The 24,790-nt window shown below is 38.5% G+C and overlaps 1 protein-coding gene and 1 pseudogene across 1 annotated transcript; one reads left to right on the plus strand and one right to left on the minus strand.

Moving 5' to 3' along the window:
• Positions 1-9,484: 9,484 nt before the first annotated feature.
• LOC104595297 (plastidic ATP/ADP-transporter-like) lies at positions 9,485-14,787 on the minus strand. The gene is made up of 5 exons (XM_010255974.3): positions 13,545-14,787; positions 11,439-11,693; positions 10,634-10,777; positions 10,192-10,539; positions 9,485-10,108 (listed from the first exon to the last, which is right to left on the minus strand). The coding sequence occupies exons 1-5, from the start codon at positions 14,301-14,303 to the stop codon at positions 9,752-9,754; spliced, it is 1,863 nt and encodes a 620-aa protein (XP_010254276.1). The 5' UTR covers positions 14,304-14,787; the 3' UTR covers positions 9,485-9,751.
• Positions 14,788-17,972: 3,185 nt separating this feature from the next.
• Positions 17,973-24,453, plus strand: LOC148802007 (DNA repair protein RAD5B pseudogene; annotated as a pseudogene).
• The last annotated feature ends 337 nt before the right edge of the window (positions 24,454-24,790 follow it).

Below are 24,790 nucleotides of genomic sequence, written 5' to 3' on the forward strand. Positions count from 1 at the left end.
AGAGGCCTAATTTACCTAAGTAAGTTTAAAAAATAAAAGAACATTGATAAATGACCTCTTGGTGAACTAACAAGACCTTACAATCAATCAACCTACATCATAAAATATATTGATGACCAATCATGTGGTATTCATTAAAATTCTTGGGGTGCTTTGATTGGTCAAACTCTTTGAGTATTTGGATATCATAGATTTTCCCTTTTTTATTGTTTATTACCTGATTATGTGTCCATGTGTCCATCAATCGAATACTTGAAAAGACATTTATGTCCTTCATTCAATGAGCAAAACCATAATAACAATGGTACGTGCATGGTGTTTTCAACTAATTTAACTAACGGAGAAGTACGGATAGGCCCAATGCAGATTTCTGATTTCCACTACAGAGCTATAAACATTTAAAATGTCAAAACCCCCCACTCTACACACCAATGCCCTCCCGTGAATTGACATCAATTCTAAGTTGGCACCCACCCCAACTGTAAAAATCCTGACCCTGGGCTGAACCGTCATTCTCCCTTTAATCAATGCCATGCCATGTAATAGGGATAGAGAGGTAGGTAAGGTGTGGAGAGAGGAAAATAAATAGATTGGATTTTATTATTTGTTGATTTGGACGTGAAGTCATCATATTTACATCAGTAAAGATGCATAGGATGTGAGTGATTTTAGCACGTAAAATTAAGGTTCAAAATATTGATACTCAAAAAATTGTGTATCATGAGTTTTTAACAATCTGTACTCTTTTTTCCTTTTTTTTTTCTTTTTTAGTTTTTTCAGTTTGATAGTTTACATATAGGTATGTGAGAATGGCTATTGACATTTTAAATTATTAAAATCTGCAACCTTGACACTGATACGATAAGCACAATATATAATGCGAGAAATATGATACTTAGAACATTACATAAAATTCTTAGTGAAAAGATAAAAAAAAAAAAACCTGTTAAAAATTATAGGGTGAGATATTCTTGGTCTTTCAGAGAATGTGGTTAATTGGGTTGTCCTAATCAGGACCCAACCTTGAGTGATATTTTGGAAGGACATGATTAAATGGGCCATACTGTGTGTGTTTCTAGTTTTTTGGGTGTGATTAGGTCATATTATGATAGGCATTAAGGCAGTACTTTTCTCTAACTAAAGAAAAAAGCACTACTCTTTTATATATAGCTTCTTCATCATGTGGACCTCTGTCAAGAAAAAGAGGCCCTCATCTGTTGTTTTCATAGAGAAGGGCCAGAAGGCCCATTAATACAAGTTTGTCCCTATTTACAACTCCCCAGTTGGATTCAGTGCATTATTGATTCAAATCTAATATTCTTTTTTTTTTTGTTTTGTTTTTTCGGTCATCCAAACTTTTCTATATAAAAGAGGTTTTTTGTTCACTCGAAAAGAGAAAGAGAACAACATAAACCAAAAACACTTGTCACACAATAATAGGTTAGTATTAAGTATAGAAAATCTGGATTCCTCTCCAATACACCCATGTATTATAAATGGGTACATTGGCTGTGAAATAGACAGAAAATGTTTTTTTTTTTTTTTCTTTTGTCTTGAAGCAAACTACTTTTGGTCTATTTGTTAAGAGCGTGCTCCAATTGAGATATGAGAGAGATGCTTCAAACACCCACCATCCAGAAAAAAAAATGAAATGACATCCACACAAGCAACAAAATTACTGGTGCACATAAAAATCTTATTAGTGTATAATAAACCATGTATCAAAAACACTGCATAAGAAAGGATCCACCTGGGATGATACTATGTTGTATAAATCATAGAATTGCTTATACCATAGGTGTTTGATTTTTCCGTGGTTGTGTTCGTGTTTCATTGGTGTACAAACAAAATCAATTGAAAGGCATTTTCATTTTGTTGTTGGTTAATGGTTTCACAAAAATTCCTATTCTTTTTAACACTGAGATAGATAGTTCTTTTTGAACAAAATTACATAGTTCAAAAAGAAGGCTGAGGACGGATAAGTGATCCTATGTATCTCGAACCATATTCTTATATTATATAATATATATTAATAGATTATATATATAGATATATTTATATATATGTATGTATGTATATTTACATATATATACTATATATTAATAGATTATATATATAGATATATTTATATATATGTATGTATGTATATTTACATATATATACTATATATTATATATATAGTATAAATGAAACAGGCTTGAGTCAAAAGTTTGGAAGTTCGAGTTAGCTACGTTTGATTGCAGGTCTCTCAAGCAGTTGAGGTGCTGACTCGAGGTCTCCCTCAATTGCCGAAGTGTCAAATCGAGGTCTCCCTCAGCTGCTACAATGTCGAGCTGAGGTTTCCCTAGCAAGCGAGGTGTCAGGATAAGGTCTCTCTTAGTTGACAAGGTGCTGAGCTGTGGTCTCCCTTAGTTGTCAAGGTGCTGAGCCAAGATCTCCCTTAGTGATCGAGGTGCCGAGCCAAGGTCTCCTTTAGTGGTCGAGGTGTTGAGCTAAGATCTCCCTTAGTGATCGAGGTGCCAAGCCAAGGTCTCCCTTAGTGGTCGAGGTGTCATCTTGCTCAAGCTCGATTCGAATTAGAGACTTGAGCTTGAGCTCAGAAGTTCGAGCTCGGCATGGCTCAAACTCGACTACCTTTAATCGCAAGTCCCCTAGCAGCCAAGATGCCGAGTTGAGGTCTCCCTCAGTTGGAGAGAGAGTGACACTTTTGTAATTTATAAGGAGAGAGAGAGAGAGAGATGGCATTCTTGTAATTTATAAGAAAAAGAGAGAAAAATTTGGTAAGAGAGAGAGAGTGTGACATTCCTGTAATTTGAAAGAAAAAAACAAGAGAGAGAGAGAGGTGGTAGGAGAGAGTGGTGGTAGGAGAGAGTGAGATTCTTGTAATTTGAAAGAAAAAAAGACAAAAGAGAGAGAGAGTTGGTAGAGAGTGGTATTCTTTTAAATTATATGAAAAAAAAGCAAAAAATAATGTTAGATTCCATTTCCCTCATTTTTAGGACTTCTTACATACACATTTCAACTTAATATATTTATATAGATTATATATTATTATGATAAATAAATAATCGTACGAACATAGTTGAATGACGGTAGACAAAATGCTTCTACACATGTAAGTGTTGAATCCAAACAATTAACCGTGAATAGAACAATAATTGTGGTTCCATATAAATGAAAACACAACTACAACCATGCATAGCAGAAGACCTATGATGGTTCTGGTATGGTTTTGAAACACAGTCAATCATACCAGAATCGTTTCTTTTCTTCTTAGTGCATCTATTTCTTCAGTGTGTATTAAAACCACATGCAAATGTTTTATCTTTTAATGAAAAGAAGAAAACAAAGGCCTAATACAAACGGGGCAAGGCTACACCCTAACTAGAATATGCAGAACATGAGGTTCTCCAGAAAATCAGCACAACTTTAGAATTTGAAGGATCTCCATTTTCTTTTTCTGATGAGTTCTTTGAAAGATCTCCTTCTTTAGTGTCTTCTACATTCAATTATGTTAGGTGGCCAAAAGCCCCCCCCCCCAACATGTTTGTCTTGTTGCCCTCTTTTTTTAATGATCAAAAAGGTGTTTTAATAAATTTTTGTTATAAAATGTATGACTTTGAACAATTAAACTGGTGAAAGTAATGTTGATATGAACCAGAGAATTGGACATAAAGTTTGCATTTGGCCCTTAAGAAGATGAAGCTATTAAGCCACTTAATTGATGACCAATTAAGGAACCCTATTCAATAAATAATAGTTCATTTGTTTTCCCCTCTCTCTTTCTCATGTCACTCAACTAATATGTTAAGAAAATGTGCTTTTTTTTATCTCACATTCTTTAACCAAAAAATGAAAATACATTTAGATTTTGAAATCTTTTTATTTTTACTTCTTTTGAATGTCTTGACTCATTGATTAGATATAAAAATTAAAACTTTTCGAGGGTGCTGTGTTTTCTGCAATGATTTTGCTCTGCCAATGAAGTGCTTTTCATTGAACTCAACTCTATTTGACTTTTTTCTAGAGATCAAAATGAGAAACAATGCCTACCCACACCAAAGACTATCCGATTTAACCAGGGATGTTTTGGTTATTTTATTTTATTTTTTCTTTTCAATGTTTCAGAAGAACATAGGGGTATTTTGATAATTTTATCGCACACCACAACATGAATTAACAGCACTGGACCGAGGTATCTATTTCTGCAAGTTGAGGGTACTCTCAAGTGTCAAAAGGATAGCTATGCTATCTATCACAACCCCCAAAGTGCAAGTTGGACGGCCGACGGCCTTAGTTTGAGCATTTCCTAAGAAATTGAAGGGACCTGGTATGAGGTATCAGGCCCAATGCGGTTAAATTATTGAAATAACCTGACTTATAACTATATCTGAACATGGACCGGGCCAGGTTAGGCTTTGTCTCTGGATCAACAGAATATATTCAGGCCTAAACCCAAGTTCGATTCTTACATAAAGTCCGAAACCTAAGCTCGAACCTGAATCCGGCTAAAGAATTCAAAAAAGATTTTTTTATTCAATAAAAAACTGTTTCATTTATACTAAAAGACCTCAAAAGTCATAACCTAAAAAATAATGAAAGAAATCTTACTATTATTTAAAGAAAAAGAAGAATAATAAAGAAAATATTATAATATATTATTAATTCGGGCTCGAACTTTTTTTGAGAAAACTCAACCCAGACCCAAAAAAGATTAGACTCGGTGTTTTAAGCCTAAGCCCGCAGGCCTGAAATCCTGTCTAAGCCCGACTTAAATCGAACCGGACTATTCCTTCGCACTACCCAGTCCATAAACAGATCTACTTACAACCCCTGAATATTTATTGGGCTGTTAAAGAGGATTAGTGTTGAATGAAATGGCCCAACGAGATGGCAAGACTGTTCAACCTGCTACCTAGTTAAAAGTAAAACCCCAACCTGTGATTCAAGCCAATTTCCTAATTTTACCAAACATCTGATTTAAGGAGTGACCGGTTGGTAGGTCGTTTTTCCGCTTAAATAGGTTCCATTTTTACTTTTTGTAAAAAAGTTCGTTTCCAAATAAAAAAAGGAAGAAAGAACCTTCTAGAAGCATAATAGCAGGATAACTTTTGTGTTTCTAAAACCGGAAATACATGTTAACAAACAGCTTTTGCTTTTTTCTCGGTTTCTCCTTTTAAACCCGCTTGAAAACAAAATAAACTCACCAAATACATACACATTTAATACAGACGAGGCTTTCAGATAAGTGCCGCGTGCCAGCTACCTAAGGCTGTATTTAGTTTGAAGGAAAAAAAATACGAAAAGATAAATAAACTTTTACATTTTCCTTCCTTTCTTTACCTTATCTTTCAAACCAAACATAGCTCAATGGGTTTTGGATCAGATTTGTATTTAAGGTTAAGGCGCTTCAATCTTAAACGGCAACTCAACACTCATCATTGTGATCATAAACCTGTTTGGTTGTAAAAAGCAAAAACTACTACTGAAGAGGTGGTTTCTGCATTGTTTTCCCCTGAAATGAAATGAATGAATCGGTTTGTGCAGCTCACTGCCGCATGATGTCTTGTAACTTCTCAAAACACGTTGTGCCATTGTGTCGTGTTGCAGCTTCCACCATAAACGGGTCATATGCCAAGCATGTGTTTTTACCGTTGAGGTCTAAATGCCAACGTGGAGAGCGTCCAAACCTCAAACTGCAACACAGTGAAGCTATACCAAACCTTGTAACATGATGTGTCCAGAACATTTTTGTTTAGAACATTAGGGGGTGTTCAACAACATGGTTGGTTTTGTTTTTTTTTAAAAAGAAAAAAAAAAACTGATATGTCAGCAAAAACAATACAACTTTTTTGATGTGATTTTGTTTTTGAAAATAAAAACAACTGACAATTCAGCAAAAACAATACAACTTTTCTGACGTGGTTTTGTTTTTAAAAACAAAAACAACTGACATATTAGCAAAAACAATACAACTTTTCTGATGTGGCAGTTGTTTTTGTTTCCATAAACAACCATGTTATTGAATACTCCTAAATTCCTAGCCAGGAGATAATCCAAATTGCATTAGCACTAGCACATATGGTATTTAACTATGTACACTTGCCAATTTTCTCGGTTTATGAGGCTTTTGCCTAGTTGTAGCCAAGACTTGGAGAAATGAGGGCCCATTTAGTCCACAGTCAAATCAGAATTGGAATGGCCTATTCCTCTCATTTGTTTTGTTTAAATAAAAATTTAAATCCAAATTGGCAATGGGATTTTTATTCTCAAGAAAGGGGGAGGGAATGGCGGCCATTCCACCAGGAATGAGAATCAAGAATCGGATTTCGATTCCACCCAACCAAAATAATTAGAATCAGAATGGGCCTTTCAGATTTCAATTCCAACTCTCTATTACTGGGAATCCCCTTCACACAGGTTGCGGGGGTTATGGTTGTATGGACAGGCTATTCACGATCTATGGCCCCATGAAACCAAAATATGACATAGAAGAATGTAAAGATGACAGGGACCAGTTCCTACTTTCATTCCGAATCTGTTGTAGTAGGGATTCATACACATGAATATATTCTATAACCAATTACAAGAAAACACACCAGTGTTTCATACACATAAAACCCACATAACAACCCATTAATCATACACGCATGTTGATGTAGGGTGATTCGGCTCGACCTAGTAATAGGGGGATACGTGGACACGACCTAACTGACAGGATGACATCTCACCCCGATACATCAAGTCTACAACGGACCGAGCTCGGATAACCGAGCCACCTTAGAGCAAACCCACCTCGGGGCAAGTCCACCTCAGGACAAGTTCACCTCGGGATACGATCGCATTAGGACCACCTTGGTTCCAAGGCACTTCGGCATTCGAACCAGGTCAAATCCAAAGGGCACTAGCTCGGGTAATATTGACCGACCTCTGCATGACAACCCCAAAGATCCCTCCACCAGATTCCACGCTTTACGGGATCACGCCTCATAACAGATAGCCTTATCTCCCCTGATCGATTCGGGCGGTAGTGATAAGTCTTATCAGCTAGCAGCATTATCTCCTGTTAATACGGATACGAGCCTTATCATAGCAAGAATCCCGGAACCACTCCAGAAAACCCGCAAGTACTCCAGTATATAAAGACCCCAACTTTTCAGGGGCAAAGGTACACGTAATCTCTGCTCACCAGCTCTCTTGCTTTCTAAGCTACCATCAGCTTGCAAATTACTGACTTAAGCATTGTAGCGACCTCGCTGGGTAAGCACCCCCGGTTCTCTAATTCTCTCTGTGCAGATTATCCAACTCCATCGTCTACTGAAAGTCAAATCATCTCCAATTAGGAGAAGCCGGATTGCGACGCATCACATGTATTCATTAATATAGATCCCAACAACTTCCACCCAGGTTGGGGAGGTTATAGGTATCAAAGCCGGGATACCGATTGCCACAATTGGCAAGGGTTTTGGCCTTCGCCTAGTTGTGACCGAAACTTTGGAATAGTTGGATCAGTTCCCACCTGGTTGGGGGCTTATGAGTATTGTAGGGAGACAGGCTACCTCAAAATATGACATGTAATAATCCTCACCACTACACCATGTTACCACAACATATCAAAATAACATCGGTTGTCAGCCCAAGATTTAGAAAAACCAGCTCGGTCCATGATCAACCCAAATACTTTGAACCTTGATTGTATGCATATATTAGTAAATGAGCCCCATACTCAGTATGGAAAACTTAAAGGCTATGTTTGGTTTGAAAGAGAAGGTAGAGAAAGGGAATTTGTATACGTTTTTCTAGTTTTTCCTTCAAACCAAACACAACTTAAAGGTATGCAATTTGCTTGAATCAACAAAAAAAAAAAAGTGTGTCAAAAATGGGTATTCTCAGATGGATGAGTGAAAAAAATTAAAATAGAATAGGGGTCAAAAATGTAATCATTCAAAAGTAGAAAAAGAAATTATCTATTGATAAAATGAGAGAAAGTAGACTAATATGTTTTGGCCACATGCACAGAAGACTACCAATAGAACCTATAAGAAATTATTTATTGCAAGTTGAAGGGCTAAAAGGGCCAAGGGTAGACCAGAAAGGACATGAGCCTTATAAATGATTTAAGTGCCCACAGTTTAACAACAGACCATGGTTTTAAAAAACAAACCGGAAATAGAACCATTCTAGCCACCAATTTTCAGGTCAATGGTTCAACCATTCGGTTCGAATAGATAGCCCATTCTGACAACAAAAATTAAAAAAATAATTAAAAATAAAAACGACCAAAACTGTTGAACGGGTCAACGGTTTGACTGCCCTAATCAATGAAACGTTGACTGATTCAACGGTTTTTGGCCAGAGATCAGGTTTAGGATAAAACAGAACCGGTTGCCTGAATGATTTCCAGGCCAAACAGTTTGACCGTCCGGGTCAACGACAGTCAAAAACCATGCAACAGATATAGCATTAAGCAAAATGAAACGGTGAAATAGGATTAATGTTGCCAACCCCATACAGTCGGGATAAAGCTTGATGATGATGATGATTTTGCTTGAATCAAAGTTTAAACTTCAAAATATTGGTACTCCTAAATTCTTAGGTGGTGTTTGGGATCGATGCCTATTTCTCATAAATCGGCAACACATCAGAGTCACATCAGTAATTCCAAAATCACCAATTATTTTGCTATTTAATTGATTGATTTATGAGAAATCGGCAAATTAGTGAGAAACCGATTATTAAAATTGGGTTAAAAAGAAGAATCATAAAAAATGATGATTCCTTTGTTCATTCCAATTCTAATTATTTTGGATGATATAGCATTTGAGATGGATAGGGAAATAGTTATTATAAACATAAAAATCATTGTTAATAATTTCTTTGATTTTTGAGAAATCGGTGATCTCAGAAATCATAAAAACCAGCAATCCCAAACATCTCCTTACTGATATTACCTAATTCATAGTATGTCGCATATCACTTATTCCGAGAATTAACATCTATCGATACATTGGATCGTTGCTTGAATTGAACGTGAAGTAGCAAATAGCCTTTATGCCAGTTTTTTCCTTTAGTAGAAATTAGAAAACTAAAATTAGATTTGATTTCTAATTATGAGGATACGAGCCAATTTTCTTCAACTCCAATAATGAAACAACACAATTTGACAGCTAAAGTAACACCCATCCAACTCCATGATCACGGACCACTCCGTTAAAAACCAACGAGTCAAGGTTTTTATTTGGCCTGAACTCTGAATGAAAGGAAAATTTTCAGAGTTTCAGAACATTCATAGGGATTTTGTTACAGTTTTTGTAAACCATATATTTACGTAATACTCGTACCAAAATAAAAATATTTACTTAATACATGCCAAATTGCTAATATATGATATTTCCATTATATTTATTTTATTTCATGTTACTGGTAAATACTATACTAGTCCATGCTCCAATTTAGAAAAGAGAATAGAATGAGTTTAGACACATGACAGTGAAATACATTCCAGAAAACTTTTATATCAATATATCCAATGGATTTCCATGAATTTCACAATCTAATCTAAAAAACCCAAAAAAAAAAACGCAACTATTTGATTTATTTCCTACCAAAAATGGATTTAAATTAATCAGTTGCACATCTAACTGAGATCTGATTATTTCATCCATGAGAATAAGAAGAAGGTTCTAATCCTACCAATGAATCCACTAAGAATGTATCTTACTGTTCCTAGTTAAGAGCCAGACGGCCCAGACTAACTGCTGGAGACATCTTCTGTTGCTTGATTCAGCGCTGATCCAGTTGCCAATGACCCATTCCCTTGCTCAACCTGCCCATTACTCCCATCTTTGGAAACAACTGGTATCTTAACTGCAGCTCTCTCCTCCATCTCCTTCTCAAGTTCCTCCTCCTTGCGCAAGGCATTAAACTGGCCATCCAAGGATTTTGCTGCCGCTAACCATGCGAAAACAATCACCAACAAAATTCCGCCGAGGTAGGGAGTCGAATTTGCAAGTGACCCAAATGTCAATATCATGAATTGCTGGATCAAAGCACCACCAGACTTCCCCAGAGGATTGCAGACAACATCAATGGCTGCCTTCCCTTTTACCTGTGAGCATGCAAATTATTAATGATGGCAAGAAAGAAACGTCAACCCAAAAGCAAGCACAAGTCATCAGGTTTCGTCCAAACCTTGGTATCTTCATCCAACGGGATGTAAGCCATTTCCTTGCAAGGATCAAATAAACTGTACTTTGCACTCTTACTGAAGATATTCTGCATGGCACCCACATATACAGCTGCAAGCAGAGGAGTCATCCCAAGCTTCCCAATTGCAGGGGCCAATGGGCCCCCAAACAAAATTAGAGAGAAGAATCCAACCCCTGTGAGTAGAAGCACTGTGGGTGTAATTTTGGCTGCAACTCCCCACCCATATTTGTCAAATATCCATTGGCTTAGTAACATCATTGTGAAAGTTGCTACTCCAGTGGCAGTAGAGAAATCGCCCATAAAGGATGAATACTCATTTGGGCTGGGGAACTGGAAAATTGGAGAAATGGAAAATGGTGCTAAGAGAACTGCATTTCCTGGCATATAGGAAGAGAACAATGCATTTGAGCTAGAATTTGCTTACCTGAGCCTTGAGTTTCGATTTCCATGTAACCTCCACTAGGTTAATGCTAATGCCATAAGCAACCACCAAAGTGGCTAGGTCCCTGACATATCTCGAGGACACCAAGAATTTCAAACTTTCCATTGTGCTCATATGGGGCTTATCCTGCCATGAAATTACATTCTATTAGAAATGACTATTATAAACACTAAACACCCAATCAAGTTGTTACTGCATACAATATGAAGCCAGAAAACAGGGACAGTAAGGATCACCAGATTTGAAATATTGCATCCATATATCATCAGGCACCAAGATCCTTGACATGTCAGAGATTCATCAAGTTTGTGTATGCCACTAAACTATCATTTGTGAGGCTCGAGTATCATGCCTCTATGGCCCATGCCCCACACACAAAAAGGTTCTGGCACCTTGCTTTGCAACCAGGGGCAGAGCCAAGGGGACCCAGGGGAGCCTTGGTCCCCCCCATACCCCAGAATCCCAACTTATATTATGGGGTTGGCCCCCATCCCCATATGTGTTTATTTTACCCCTTGACCGAATGGTTGATCCCCCAATACATGTAGGACTGCCTAACATTAAAAACAAAACATTACATGTGGCAGGTCCAAATAGTCCCCTAATAGATGAGCTGGACTTCCCGTGTCAGCCCCTGTGGAAGCAAACCCATCTCCATAGGTCCCATAGTCCAAGTAACTAGAAACAATACATTTTGTATAATAGGCACATGTCCCCATTTGACCCATGTGAACCACAAAAGGCAAATAAAAAGAAAGCAATTCCAATTCAACATTATAAAGCTTACCTTCTTCTTCTTACTACGGGTGGGAAGAGGAACAAAAGTGTTCACCCACCAGTAAATACCACAGATTGCAAGCCCCATCAGCACTACAATGCTCATCATACCTCTCAAAGAAACAGCCCAACCATCAACTCCAGGGCCCAATGTTTTCCTTAGATTAGAGAAGTACTTTACTGTTCGGCCGGAGAAAACAAGAGCAACATTGGCTCCAAGACCAAACAATGGATAGAATCTTTTGGCTTCTTCAACTGTAGTGATCTGCAGCAAAGAGTAAGCAAAGATTATTACAACTCACTGTACCAAACTTTAAATATGAATCAGGGAATTGGATAAGCTTTACGGAAGAAAAGAAATTCTTGTAGCCAAAATACATACAATAGAACTGATCAAGGAAACATAGCACTAACATGTGTGAATCCTAGAACAACGTGCGTGCTATCTCACCCAAGGCTGTAGTTTTGTCATTCTATCATCAGTTACAATAGAGAATATAAGTATATTGCCACTAAAATTGTTTGGCAGAAAGGAACTATAATAACTCGTACTTGAGCCACTCTAAAGAAGAAGAATTTACCCACAAACTCAAAATTCACAAAATTTAACCCTAGATTTGTCACTTACTCAACAATACCTATTCACTAAATCAGCATACTCTTATGTCATGTAAACATGAACAGTGAGACAATTGACAACAGCATATAATTGTTAAACTTCTTAACTAAAGTAATTCACAATCAGAATTCTTTAGGTTTGTAAATATTCATTTTAGACTACATTCACATGTGCCAAAAATGCCAGAGGTCAAGTCCATATGCAATCCATTCCTCCCAAGATCCCAGACTGCTGGAACCAAAATTGAGTATTGGCACCATATTCACATGAGATTTGCAGAAGTCATCTTGAAAGAAGGTGTTCTTTTTGACCTCATTGTAACAACCATAAGATTAACTGGTTACAAGAATATTTATAATGTTTAGGACAAGTAAGCAAGTCTTGCAAATGAAAAAGTTATGAGTAACGAATCCAAATTCCAAATATATGGTGTAAATCACTTTGCAACCAAAAAAAGGAAGCTATAACTGGTAATGGAGAATTTATTCAGGTCTGCAACCTTCTCAAAAGGCAAAAGTCCAAAGGAAAGAATATAGCAGCATACACCCACATGATTTAAGCCCAAAAGGACCATCATTTTCCTCTCTCAAGTCTCAACCCTCTGTTCATGGGTAAATTCCCACCCCAAAAGACATTGCCGCATGTACACAACAAACCTTTCCATGGGTGATAGTCTTTAGCATGGAATTTTGGTGGCTATATCATTTGGGAGAAGCAGCAATACAAGCTGGAGTGCAGGGATGACAACTGAGGGATCAAATCACATGGCCAACTCAGAGGGTCCCCCATCTGGTGTATGGTTGAATCAACTTCATAATCCATCCAAGTGGCAGAAAAAGAGTAGGCCATAAAGGGAGTGGCCACCTAGTAAAGCTTTTATTTCTATTTGTAAGGAATAGGCTAATGAAAGACTTCTTGGAATCCAACCAATAAGCCAACTCTGGAAACAACGATATGTTTGGAATTTTCTTAACAAAACCATAGAAAGTGAACCAGTTCATATAAAACATCTAAAGAACTTTAAAACCCCCAATATTTTCTTCCAACCCAACCCCCTTTAGGCCATGTTCCAGTCCAAAATCTGGAGTAGGAAAAAAAATTAAATTAAGATTATGAAACCACTTCCAGATATCCAAATTTATATTTTATGAAGCAGGATGTCCATCTTAAGAAGAATAACAAAAAGGAATAAAAAACTCCTCGGAGCAACAAATCCTATCAATAACAAGATTCCAATAAAACACAACTTAAACATCAAACCACATCAAATAATCAAAACCCTTCCAGCCCCCGGAGAAGTCTGTTCTGACAAAGAACAAGAAATGGAGCCATGTCATCAAAGATTACAAGCAATAGTCATTAAAAAGTATCCCCTATTTAGATATATTTCTCGAAAACAGAGAAACAAGTACCAGAATTCAACTAGACAAATAAATGGAATAAAAAACTAAAACCAAATTTCGAAAGAAAAGCAGGGCAAAAGATAAGTATTATCACCTGGTTAGCGAAACCCCAGAACAGAACTGATATCACCACACTGCCCCATAGCTCGGCCATGACATAGAACAAACAGAAGCTCCAAATTCTAAGAATCGCAACCGGACCAAGGAAGCTCGGTCCAAGAGCTGCCAAAAGCTTATCCGCAAGCGCTGTGGGATGGAACAAATGGCTAAGGGGATAGAGAACAAACCCAAATGCCCCAAAGAAGGCAATGAAGGGAACAATTACAGTGTAGAAGAGAGCTTTCTTTGACAAAACGTTGGCGAGCTTCGTGTACAAGAGCATAAATCCAACAGCCATAGGCAAGTTAACCCACGTCTTTAAAAATGGAATAATCTCGGCACTGCTGCCCTTAGCAGTCACAACCAAGACATCTTTTGTGTCCCTGAGAATAGTATAGTTAAAGAGAATGCAGAAGAACATCAACCCAAGTGGGATAATCTTCTTAAGGGTCAAGACCTCAATACCCAAGAACTTGGGCTTCTCCACTTCACCAATTAACGGCTGCCCATCTGCAGCAGCCGCAGCTTCTGCCCTGCAAATCTGCAAATCTCTTCCTTTCTTACAGAACCCATGAGTTCTTGACACAAAGCCATGAAATTTTTGGAACCCATCAACGGAAAGAGAAAACCCACCAAGAGCTCTATTGCTCTTAGCGCTAAGCCGGTATTTGAGCCCCTGCGGCGAGCCTAGAACTCTGGTTTTGGGATTTGAGGGCAAAGAAAGAAGGCCTTTGGTCTGCAGAACAGCTTCCATGTCTCTCGAGCTCCTACAAGAAGCCCAAAAAAATCCAAGCTTTCAAGAGGAGAACATGAAAGATAACGAAGAGGGCGAGAGAGATAATGTGGTGGAGAAGATCAGACCCCGAGGGAAGGCTCAGCGAGGCAAAATATAGCTTTTATAGTGGAAAGTGGAAAATCATGAGAGTGAGACACCCATGCACGAAAAAGAAAGGGTAAAAGAGAAAAAAGATAAATGAAAAATATCTATCGTTTGATTATAATAGATTTTTAGCAACATTCGAACACTTGCTTAAATTCTCTAATTTTCACCTAAAAATCTAACCGATAACTCTACATTTTCACTCTTTTTCTCAGATTCTACTGCTCAGTAGTCACAGGTGGATGGATTTCCCGTGGTAAAGAGAAAAATGGAGCATGAAACGGTCAAGCAACGGCGAACAGAGAAGGTTTCAAAAGCGCCGACTGCGTCTCGATCTCTAGCCTCACGACTCGCGTCCAATGGGAATTAGAGAACATGTTTAATTATAAAACCTAATGCCCCTATTACCCCTTGTCTTAAGTTGACTAAAATGCCCTCCAGATATTTGTTTCCTCTATTTTCTTTTTTGACCACAGTGACGAGTGATGAATGATGTGATGACACACCAAGCTGGCTGGCAACTTGGCAGGCTGTGAATTTGGCCTTTTCATAAAGCACCTAACTACTACCCACCAAATCCAAGTAAAAACATGCATCAACCACTGGATTAGAATCCACATTATTTCATTGTGTGGGTGAGATTCAAGCTGAACATCACAGTTGTGAGGCCACATAGGGAATTGAGACCCTCCTATGCATACTCGATTTTCTTTTTTTTTTTTTTGATAAAACCTATATTCATTAATTGAAGCCAAAATCTATGCTGCATGAACCCAACTGTATTATTATATTTTTCAATTTTTATATTAATGATATCACAAATTGATCCATTGACCCAGATGGTTGAACCAGAACTTTAAAAAACATTTTTTTTGCTTAAAATAGATAAATATTAAAAAGAAAGACAACAAAGAGGTAACAAGAACTGTCAAGAGCAAGTAGAAATAGGTAGCAAGAGAAAGTTCTAAGGTTTTTATCATCCACGTGCATCACACGTGACCCCTTCTGAGCTGTCCCACCATTGTTCCAGCCCAACAATAGCATATTGTCAAGGTCAAAAGAAGTAGCCTAAATAGCCCAACAATAACAAATTGTCAGCAAACTCCATCTATTTTCATTTTTTTTTTTAATCTCTTGGATCTTATTTTATTAATTGTTTAATTCTATATTAAGGTAATAATGCTAAGTGAATCAAGTCACTATAATCAACTTTATTGACGATGATGCTGATGCTTAAAATTGTAGGAGCCGTTGGGTACATGGGACCCAGATGACAGCTACAAGATTGTTGTTAGTTTGTGGCTTGTGCTTTGGTGGGGATTGAAAATGGTCAAATTATTTGCACAATTTAGTCAACAATTTGCTTCTCTTCATCACAGTTTTTATTTATTTATGCATTTTAAATGTGTAGTGCTGAACACGTAGCCCTCAGTCTCTGTTTTGTGCTCAATGGAGCGGGACCTTCCCCACACTTTTTGGCTACACGCAAAGGTTTAATTCACAAAGTAAGGGTTTCAACGAACAAAGCACCGAGGTTTTCATCGCTTTGGTTATTGTTTAGGCTGTGTTTGGTTGCGAATTTATTTGTGTCGACCAAAATTATGGTAGCATAAATGATTTTGGTGCAAATTATGATTTATTTTTATTTTAGAATTTATTTATTTTATTTGATTGCAGTAGAAATGAAGTCAAAAAAAAAAATCTGAAACAGAACAAAGTAAAACCCAAAATAAAATTAAGCCAAATTTTGTATTCTTTTCATTTGTACTCTCATACTGTTGGATTTTAATCTCATGAGAGATTAAATCCAATGGGTTTGATTGATCAATTACATGAGAAAATGCACTTGTACACTTGATTGAAAAAATCAGTTTTTCTCTTATAAAACCCAGTTTTGAACTTGTCCCACATTGGAAAATTATAAGTTTTGTTCTCAGTATTTCAATAGGAGTTGATTTACACTCCTTACAATTAGTAGAGGAGAGTATGGGGATTCGATATTGCACAATGAGGCGCACTTTCCTCGCACCTGCGTGGCTCGCAATGGGCAGCTTTGGTTTTGGTGCGTTGATGACCGTTGATGAGATCAACGGTCACGATTCGATTGGGTGTGATCAAGAGGCACAATTCAAAGTTAACAGTAACTACTTTTTAAACAGTCACAATGTTTGAAATTGTGATTGTTCAAGATGCCTTCTCTAAACCAGCACCTACCTTTTCTTCATACCTCTTCACAAATTATTTAAGGAGCATGAATCAGACTCCAAAACACACATTTTCGAAATTCACTCTCTCTCTCTCTCTCTCAGTCCGGTCTGCTACAGTTTCACAGAAGGTTTCTTTGGAGACTCTTCAACTTTGCTAGTTGCAGATTCTCGCCCAAGGCTCTATTGTATCATGGGAACGAATTTGCCTATAACCCAACAGCAAACTCAGTAAAACTGAGTGGGAGCAAATAACGTTCTAAAGATAATGTCTTCAGATGCGCCTCAAAGCTTCTCCTCCAAAGTTACAGTGACCCCATCTTCTCCAACACATACATTTGTATTAATGCAAATAAAATTGCACTGAATCAAACACGGCCTTAGACTCAATTTGAAAAGAGCACGAATACAAATATATACAATATAAGTACATACAAAATACAAGGTTTTGTACTCTGCATTTATACTCTTTCCAAATGAAGCCTTATATTGTCGAGTTGCAATTTGCAAAGTTGCAATAGTAGAATTGGGGGATTGATTTATTTTCTATCTTTGCTATAGAAGAGACCTGTTTTTCCAATACCTTGTGAATCTCTCTCTCTCTCTCCAGTTTCTGCAACGCTCTTTTCCTGCTGTTTCTATAGGTCTGAAAGGAACATAAGGATTTCTTTCCAAAAATTACTTTGATATGAACATTTAGGCTGTGTTTGATTTGATAGAAGAAACAGAAAGTCAAGAGAAAGTTCTTAAGGAATTTTTCCCTTCAATTGAATTTAGATCTACCCAATTCAGGCAGATAATATATTTGATAGTTTTCTACTTGGTTTCTCTCGTAAATTTGGTATATAAACAAGGTTTAAAGTATTGATAGTATCGGGTCATATCAGTCGATATATATCATATAGGGGGCTTTTCGGTATACCCCTACAGGTGGTGTTTCGGGCTTTTCGGTATACCCCTATAAATTATATATATATATATATATTTTCTTACAAAAATTTAAGTGCAATATAAAAAAAAATTATGATCACACCAAAATCCTTATCTAGGTAAATAATCTTAATCTATGTAACAGTTCAAAGAACTGCAGCAATAAACTGTTCTTAATATTTCAGAGATTGATAATGATCGATAAAATTCAAACAGCCTCTAATCCATAGCAATCATTCAGTTTTTTATATGCATGTCACCCTCGCTACTATTTCATTAATAGTTAGTAATTTGGAGTCCAAATGGATGGTTACTTCACACATATTAAAATAATAAACATAAATAAATTAATAATTTAAAAATAGGTCTTATTGTGATAGATCCCCCAGCCCCACCATTGTCTCCATTAATTATTTCTTGCTTCAACCTTGAATATGAAAACAGCCATAGGGCTTTTGTCGTCGTTGATCCTAAGTCCTAACATATCATGGGTCTTGGCGAGGAGGACCCAACTAAATCTAAATGTTTGAGGAATTGAACCAGAGAGCACATCTGCTGCTACCATGGTCTCGGGCTCGCAGCACTCCCCTCCGACCTGCCAATGAATTATGATCACAAGCCAGCATTTAGTAATAAATCCAAGACATCATGTGAATTGATTTTTATGCGTGTGCAATTATTACCTTTTTTTTTATATCTTTTGAAGGGTTATACGCCAGGTACCCATCTCTCAGGCTCCTTTGTCTCGTGGGAACATTTAGGTGGGACGGGAAAGTGTAAAAATTTATATTTCCCTTATTTGATTTATATGGGGAAAATAATGGGAAAAATACTATTCATCATCTCCTACCTTCGGACAGTGCTGTCGGAGATGATGAATAATGCTTCTCCCAGTCTTCCACTACCTGCCGCACTGACGCATCATTGTACGCAATTACATTTCCGTGCAGTAGAAATGCGCATGCCCGCAGATCCCCCAAAAGCATCTCTCCAGCAGAAGCGATCGTTGGGTTCAATTCACAAATGACAGTTCATTGTCATTTGGAATGTGGTTGCCTTAGAAGGAGGGTTTGATGGAGGCCCATCCCAAGGCCCACATCACCTTAGGGGCGGCAGCTCCTAGGATAAGGATAAGCCAAAGGATAATCCAAGAAAGAGATAATTCAAGAAAAGACTCAAGATCCATCAAGAATTCAAGATAATCAAGACTTCCAGAGATCAAGATAATCCAAGACTCCCAAGATTCATGGATTAGATCCAAGAAGATCCAACGGTGAATATCCAGCCAGAGAGTTCGATCCTATCAAGACCAAGATCAAGAAGAGCTCGATCCAGCTATGAGATTGAGATGTTTAGATCAACTACAGTTTTCTTTCCTAGTTATTCTATAATTTCCAGATGTACTATAAATACTGCTATTGTTTTCAGTTAATACACACTTCAGATTTTCTCTTCAATTCTCACCACCTTTTCTCTCTCCTCTAGAGATTTTCTTTCTTGTTTCGCTAGAAGCTTGTGTTCGCCCGGTGCTTGCATAGCTAGCTCGGTTTATTGCTTCCACGCTGCGTCAGGTGATATTAGAGCAGGGAATTCGCCCAGTCAGATGGCCAACCCAGACGGTAGCAGTCGCAACCCACCCCGTGACGAAGATCAGGGGTTCCCAGCTGTTTGGAGAGCAATCGAAGAGCAGCGCACAACCACACGTAACATCGAACAACAATTGGCAGAGATGGCTGAACAACTGCGAACCTTGTTACGGGAGATTGTTCCACGAAACCAGGAAAATCCACATCCCATCGAAGGAGACGACCACGACAGACCACCCGCCAACGCTGCATCCCGGCGTCCAGCTCTTGACGATGACAGTGATGATGAGTTAGAATTCGATGGTGCTCCAGTTTTTCTCGGCAACGACAGAAACGGCAGAAATTGGCACAATCAAGGTAATTTCAATCCCCGTAGGAATAATGATGAATTTAAACTCAAGGTAGATATTCCTACTTTTAGTGGAGATCTTGGCATAGAGGGACTTCTAGACTGGATCATAGAAGTCGATCGTTTCTTTGAGTACATGGAGATACCAGAGGAACAAAGGGTCAAATTGGTAACTTTCCGATTAAAGGGAGGCACATCTGTTTGGTGGGAACGCCTGAGAGAGATCCGGATCTGAGAAGGAAGGGGTCCTATTCGAACCTGGAGGTGCATGAACAATTAATCAGAGGTAGATTTTTACCCCCAGATTATGAACAGTACATGTTTGAATCTTACCAATGGTGTGCGCAGGGTTCCCGTAGTGTTAATGAATATACATCTGAATTTTTGAGATTAGCTAAAAGAAATCAATTATCTGAAAGTGATAACCAGTAGGCAGCCCGTTATCTGAGCGGTTTGAGACCGTCCATCAGAGATAAAATTGGTCTACAGATGGTTCTCAGTGTGCAGGAAGCAAGGAACCTAGCCTTGAAAGCAGAATTGATGTTCCAAGACAAGGCACGTAGTGATAATTATCGCCGGTACAACGGGAGTGACAACAGATCGGCAACTGTCGACAGGAACAAATCAGCCCCGACAGTACAACCTTCTCACCCGGCAAGTACAGCTAACGCCGGTAAGGTTATCACAGGAGGACATACTCGAGGTAACCCTTCCAACCCTCCTAAACCTAGTAATCCCTATGCTAAACCTGCTCCTTTTAAATGCTTTAAATGTAATGAGGTTGGGCATAGATCCAGTAACTGTCCCAGAAGGAAGGCAGTTAATATGATAGAAAGGGAGGAGGAAGAAGATGTAGAGGAGAAAGTATACTGTGGACCTGATGGGGAAGATGAAGAGGGTCCATTCGAACATGAAGAGTATATTTGTGTTGTGAGAAAATTAATGTTGTACCATTTTCTATTGGTAAGTATAATGATGAAGTATATTGTGATATTGTAGACATGGATGCTTGCCATATTTTGTTGGGTAGGCCTTGGCAATTTGATACAGATGCAAGGCACATGGGTAGGAAGAATACCTACCAACTTGAAAAGGAAGGTATACGCTACACCTTGTTACCCATAGCTGAAAAGAGTATTCCTAAGGCTCCAAAAGCAAATGAAAAAAAATTCCTTACTACTACACATCATCATACTGAATGTAATCTTGATGAGTTCCATGATGAACTCCCACCCATGCGAAATATACAGCATCACATTGATTTTGGGGTTAGAATCGTAATTTTGTACGCTGCGACAGGAAGGCTGCCAACGGATTGGGCTAGAATCGTAATTCCCCTTGTAAATTCCTCAAAGGTTAAGGTTTGTGAAAACCTTAGTTTGATGCAAGAAATCGTACTGTATGTAAGCTTTTACATTCACAGTTCTATTTTTACTGAGGGTGATAAGTCTTCATGGAAGTTAGAAGTTCCTTCATACTTCGATTCTACTCTTTATCCTCTTCCGACTCTTTTTAAATTGCTGAAAATTAAGCCATATCAGAAGGCAGAATTTACCCCAGATGATCTTGACAATCGAAAATCTTCCTTAAACCTAGAAGGTGATTCAGACGACACTGCAACACTCTTGCCTCTTTTGAAACAAAGAAAGGGGGGCCAACATCCTGAGCAAAGTAACGATGAACAAGTTATCTCAAAGTCAGCTCTAAATAAGCTTGTCGGTACTACAGATACATACAATTTGGAGGAAATGGATCCTCCAAAAACACTCGTGTGATCTAAGGCCATATCAGAAACAAGCTCTTTATTGGATGACAGAATCAAATAAGGGAATTGATGTTAAGCAAGCGGCCAAAACACTTCATCCATGTTGGTCAGCCTACCGTATATGTGATAAGAGAGCGTCTGCAATCTATGTTAACAATTTCTCAGGGGAAGCTACTACACAATTTCCCAGTGCATCCGAAATAGCTAGAGCAGATGCTGTGGGACTTGGAAAAACGGTGACGACAATTGCTTTAATGCTTGCAAATCGAGGCAGAGGAAAACCTGATGATGAAGAAGATTTCATGATCACGGATGTTGCAACAAATTATGAGAAAACAAACAGAAGTAACAAGGCATTTAAAACAAAAGCCCCAGCAACAGTGACGACTGGCACCCTTATCGTTTGTCCTATGGCTTTGTTAGGCCAATGGAAGGATGAAATTGAAACCCATTTAGAGCCAAAATCTCTTTCAATTTTTGTGCACTATGGTGGGGATAGGACCAATGACCCAAAAGTGCTTTCAGGATATGACGTGGTCTTAACAACTTATGGAGTCTTAACGGCCACTTACAAAAATGATTCAAATAAAAGCATTTTTCACAAAGTACAGTGGTTCAGGGTAGTGCTTGATGAGGCACATACTATCAAATCCTCAAGGACATTAGGTGCTCTGGCAGCCTTTGAACTGAATGCACATTGCAGCTAGTGCCTTACGGGTACTCTCTTGCAGAGTAACTTGGAGGACCTCTACAGCCTTTTACGCTTCCTACATGTTGAGCCATGGTGCAACTAGGCATGGTGTCACAAGTTAATTCAGAGGCCTTATGAATCTGGAGATGAAAGAGGGCTGAAATTTATTAAGGCTGTCCTAAGGCCATTGATGTTGAGGAAGGAACGGATCCCCATAGGAAAATACAACAAGTTGCAGCTTCGGAAGTACGGTCCATACAAGATCATGAAGAAAATCAACGACAATGCATATGTCGTGGACCTACCAGATCATATGGGTATCTCTAAGACCTTCAATGTTGCTAACATCCATCACTACCTGCCAGAGATGACACTTGCATATCCTAGTCACGACTCGGGGTCGAGTTCTTTCCAAGTGGGGGAGAGTGATGGAGGCCCATCCCAAAGCCCACATCACCTTAGGGGCGACAACTTCTAGGATAAGGATAAGTCAAAGGATAATCCAAGAAAGAGATAATTCAAGAAAATACTCAAGATCCATCAAGAATTCAAGAATTCAAGATAATCAAGACTTCCAAAGATCAAGATAATCCAAGACTCCCAAGATTCATGGATTAGATCCAAGAAGATCCAACGGTGAAGATCCAACCAGAGAGTTCGATCCTATCAAGACCAAGATCAAGAAGAGTTCGATCCAGCTATGAGACTGAGATGTTTAGATCAACTACAGTTTTCTTTCCTAGTTATTCTATAATTTCCAGATGTACCTTAAATACTGCTATTGTTTTCAGTTAATACACACTTCAGATTTTCTCTTCTATTCTCGCCACCTTTTCTCTCTCCTCTAGAGATTTTCTTTTTTGCTTCGTTAGAAGCTTGTGTTCGCCCGGTGCTTGCATAGCCAGCCCGGTTTATTGCTTCCACGCTGCGTCAAGGTTACTATCAGCTTCAGTGTTCAGTATCGCTGGATTTTAGCTGGTTAATCTCAGCTTCAGCCTCGACTGGTTATTATCACTATGGATTTCAGGTTCAGCATCGCTTCTCTGCTGAAATGAAAGATTCTCACTTCGAGGGGCGTCGGTAGAGAACGTCACCTGGCGACCATCCTCAAGGAAGGGGAGGTAGCAGATCGCCGATGGTTTTGGTGCGACCCCTCCAGCTCCTGCTTCTGGGTTTGAATGTCACTGTCACCGAACCAGCTCCTCTTCTGTATTTTCCACACAAGTCGTTCCTCACTCCCTCATCTTTCTCAAAATTTTTCACTGGGGTCACACAGTTTTGGTGCGACCCCAAATCCATGATTTTAGAATTTGACATCCCACGTATTTCTCATCTCATCCCTCTCTTTCCCTCAAAACAAATGAAAGAAAAGATAATATTTTTAGAATATTCCTTTTTTCTCGTCTTCATCCCACAAACCAAACGGAACCTCAATGACATATTTACTCTTAATTGGGTTCAGTATCCCACTGAATATGTCTTATTTCTAACAAATCCAGAGCGCTCCAAACAAAGAATGTTGGCTTCACTGCTGGCCCTGAAGTTCAAAATCGGACCATGGGTCCTGGTCCCGCCCCACCAACCTCTCTGTGAGCCGGTGCAATTCATTCCAATATGAAGCTGCTGAATTTTGACCTGATTGAATTGATAATCAAGGTGACATAAATATATTTGTATTGACCTATAATTAACCCGACCAAGCTTATCAGCTGCTGTCTTTCACCTTTCATTCCAGTGGCCAACCCGAGTCCTCTCCTGGGCCCTCCACTTGGCAGAGGATCCTCTCGAGAGAGCTAGTGCCTTGTCTCACCATCTCTTGGACCTTTTACCAAGAAATTCTGGCCGTTGAAAGCTTTCTATTCTTTAATTTCCACCATTAAAGAAGCCTAAATAGCTTTCCTATGTGGCAGTGGTTGTTGAGCTGAGACTTGCTTCATTAAAACGGAGAAGAAGACATTGACAGTCCTTTTCATCCTTCAACCAGGATTCCACGTTTACGGTTCTTGGGTGATTGGATGCTGCCTTCATGGGGCCTTACGTGGCCTACAAATCGCATAAGGAATCCGAACACCACCTAACCAACATGTTCTTGCCCAAAGAGCTCCTGTCTATGTTTTGTTTGTTCTTAAATTTTAAGGTCCATGGCCAGATATCATATGGCCCATCTCATTAGAACAACTCCTCTTGAGTTGCTTTGGATTTTATTCAAAAGCAATGATTTTAATAGCAGAGAAAAGCAGATAAATAATTCTTTTAGATTGAAATATTTCAGTTATTATAGGTTGAAGTAGTAAGAAATGATTTTAGGACTCAATAATTTGCAATGAATATGATACTAAACATAGTTGGAATGAGGCTTGGATATGATTCTTAAATATTTCAGTTATTATTTCCGTCTCTCATGCAGGAAAAAAACGCTTAGCCCTAATAGAATACAAGAACAAGGGTTTTGATTCTTGCATGCGGCTTTACTTAATCACACAACCAGAAATTCTCTGAAAATGGGAGACAGAATCATGACTAGCCGAGTAAGTCATCTCAAAATAACAGAGATCTCATCTGTTAATACATGTTACTATGATAATATTTTTTTATTCCTGTTCTGATTTAGTCTATTGCTCCCCTCCTTTAAAGCTGATACATTTATTAAGGCAGAAAGAACAAATAGGTAGGGACCAGTGGCCTACATCCCCTAACATTTCAGGTCAGGTCACAAGGGAACTGTGAAGGCTATTGCAGGAAACCCCCCTTTTTTTACAAGGGAAAAAAAAAGTAGCAGCTTTGTTGGCTTCCCTAGAGCTAGGGCTATATCTAAAGAAACCAGCAGCTGGGCCAT

This window comes from Nelumbo nucifera, chromosome 2 (genome assembly GCF_055504915.1).
Source record: "Nelumbo nucifera cultivar China Antique chromosome 2, China Antique-T2T, whole genome shotgun sequence".
Classification (NCBI taxonomy): Eukaryota; Viridiplantae; Streptophyta; class Magnoliopsida; order Proteales; family Nelumbonaceae; genus Nelumbo; species Nelumbo nucifera.

Coding starts and splice junctions, on each gene's coding strand:
- LOC104595297 (XM_010255974.3), bottom strand. CDS start 14,303: ATGGAAGCTGTTCTGCAGACCAAAGGCCTTCTTTCTTTGCCCTCAAAT. Junction 11,694..13,544: donor TCTGGGGTTTCGCTAACCAG/GTGATAATACTT, acceptor TCTTTGCTGCAG/ATCACTACAGTTGAAGAAGC. Junction 10,109..10,191: donor CGTTGGATGAAGATACCAAG/GTTTGGACGAAA, acceptor GCATGCTCACAG/GTAAAAGGGAAGGCAGCCAT.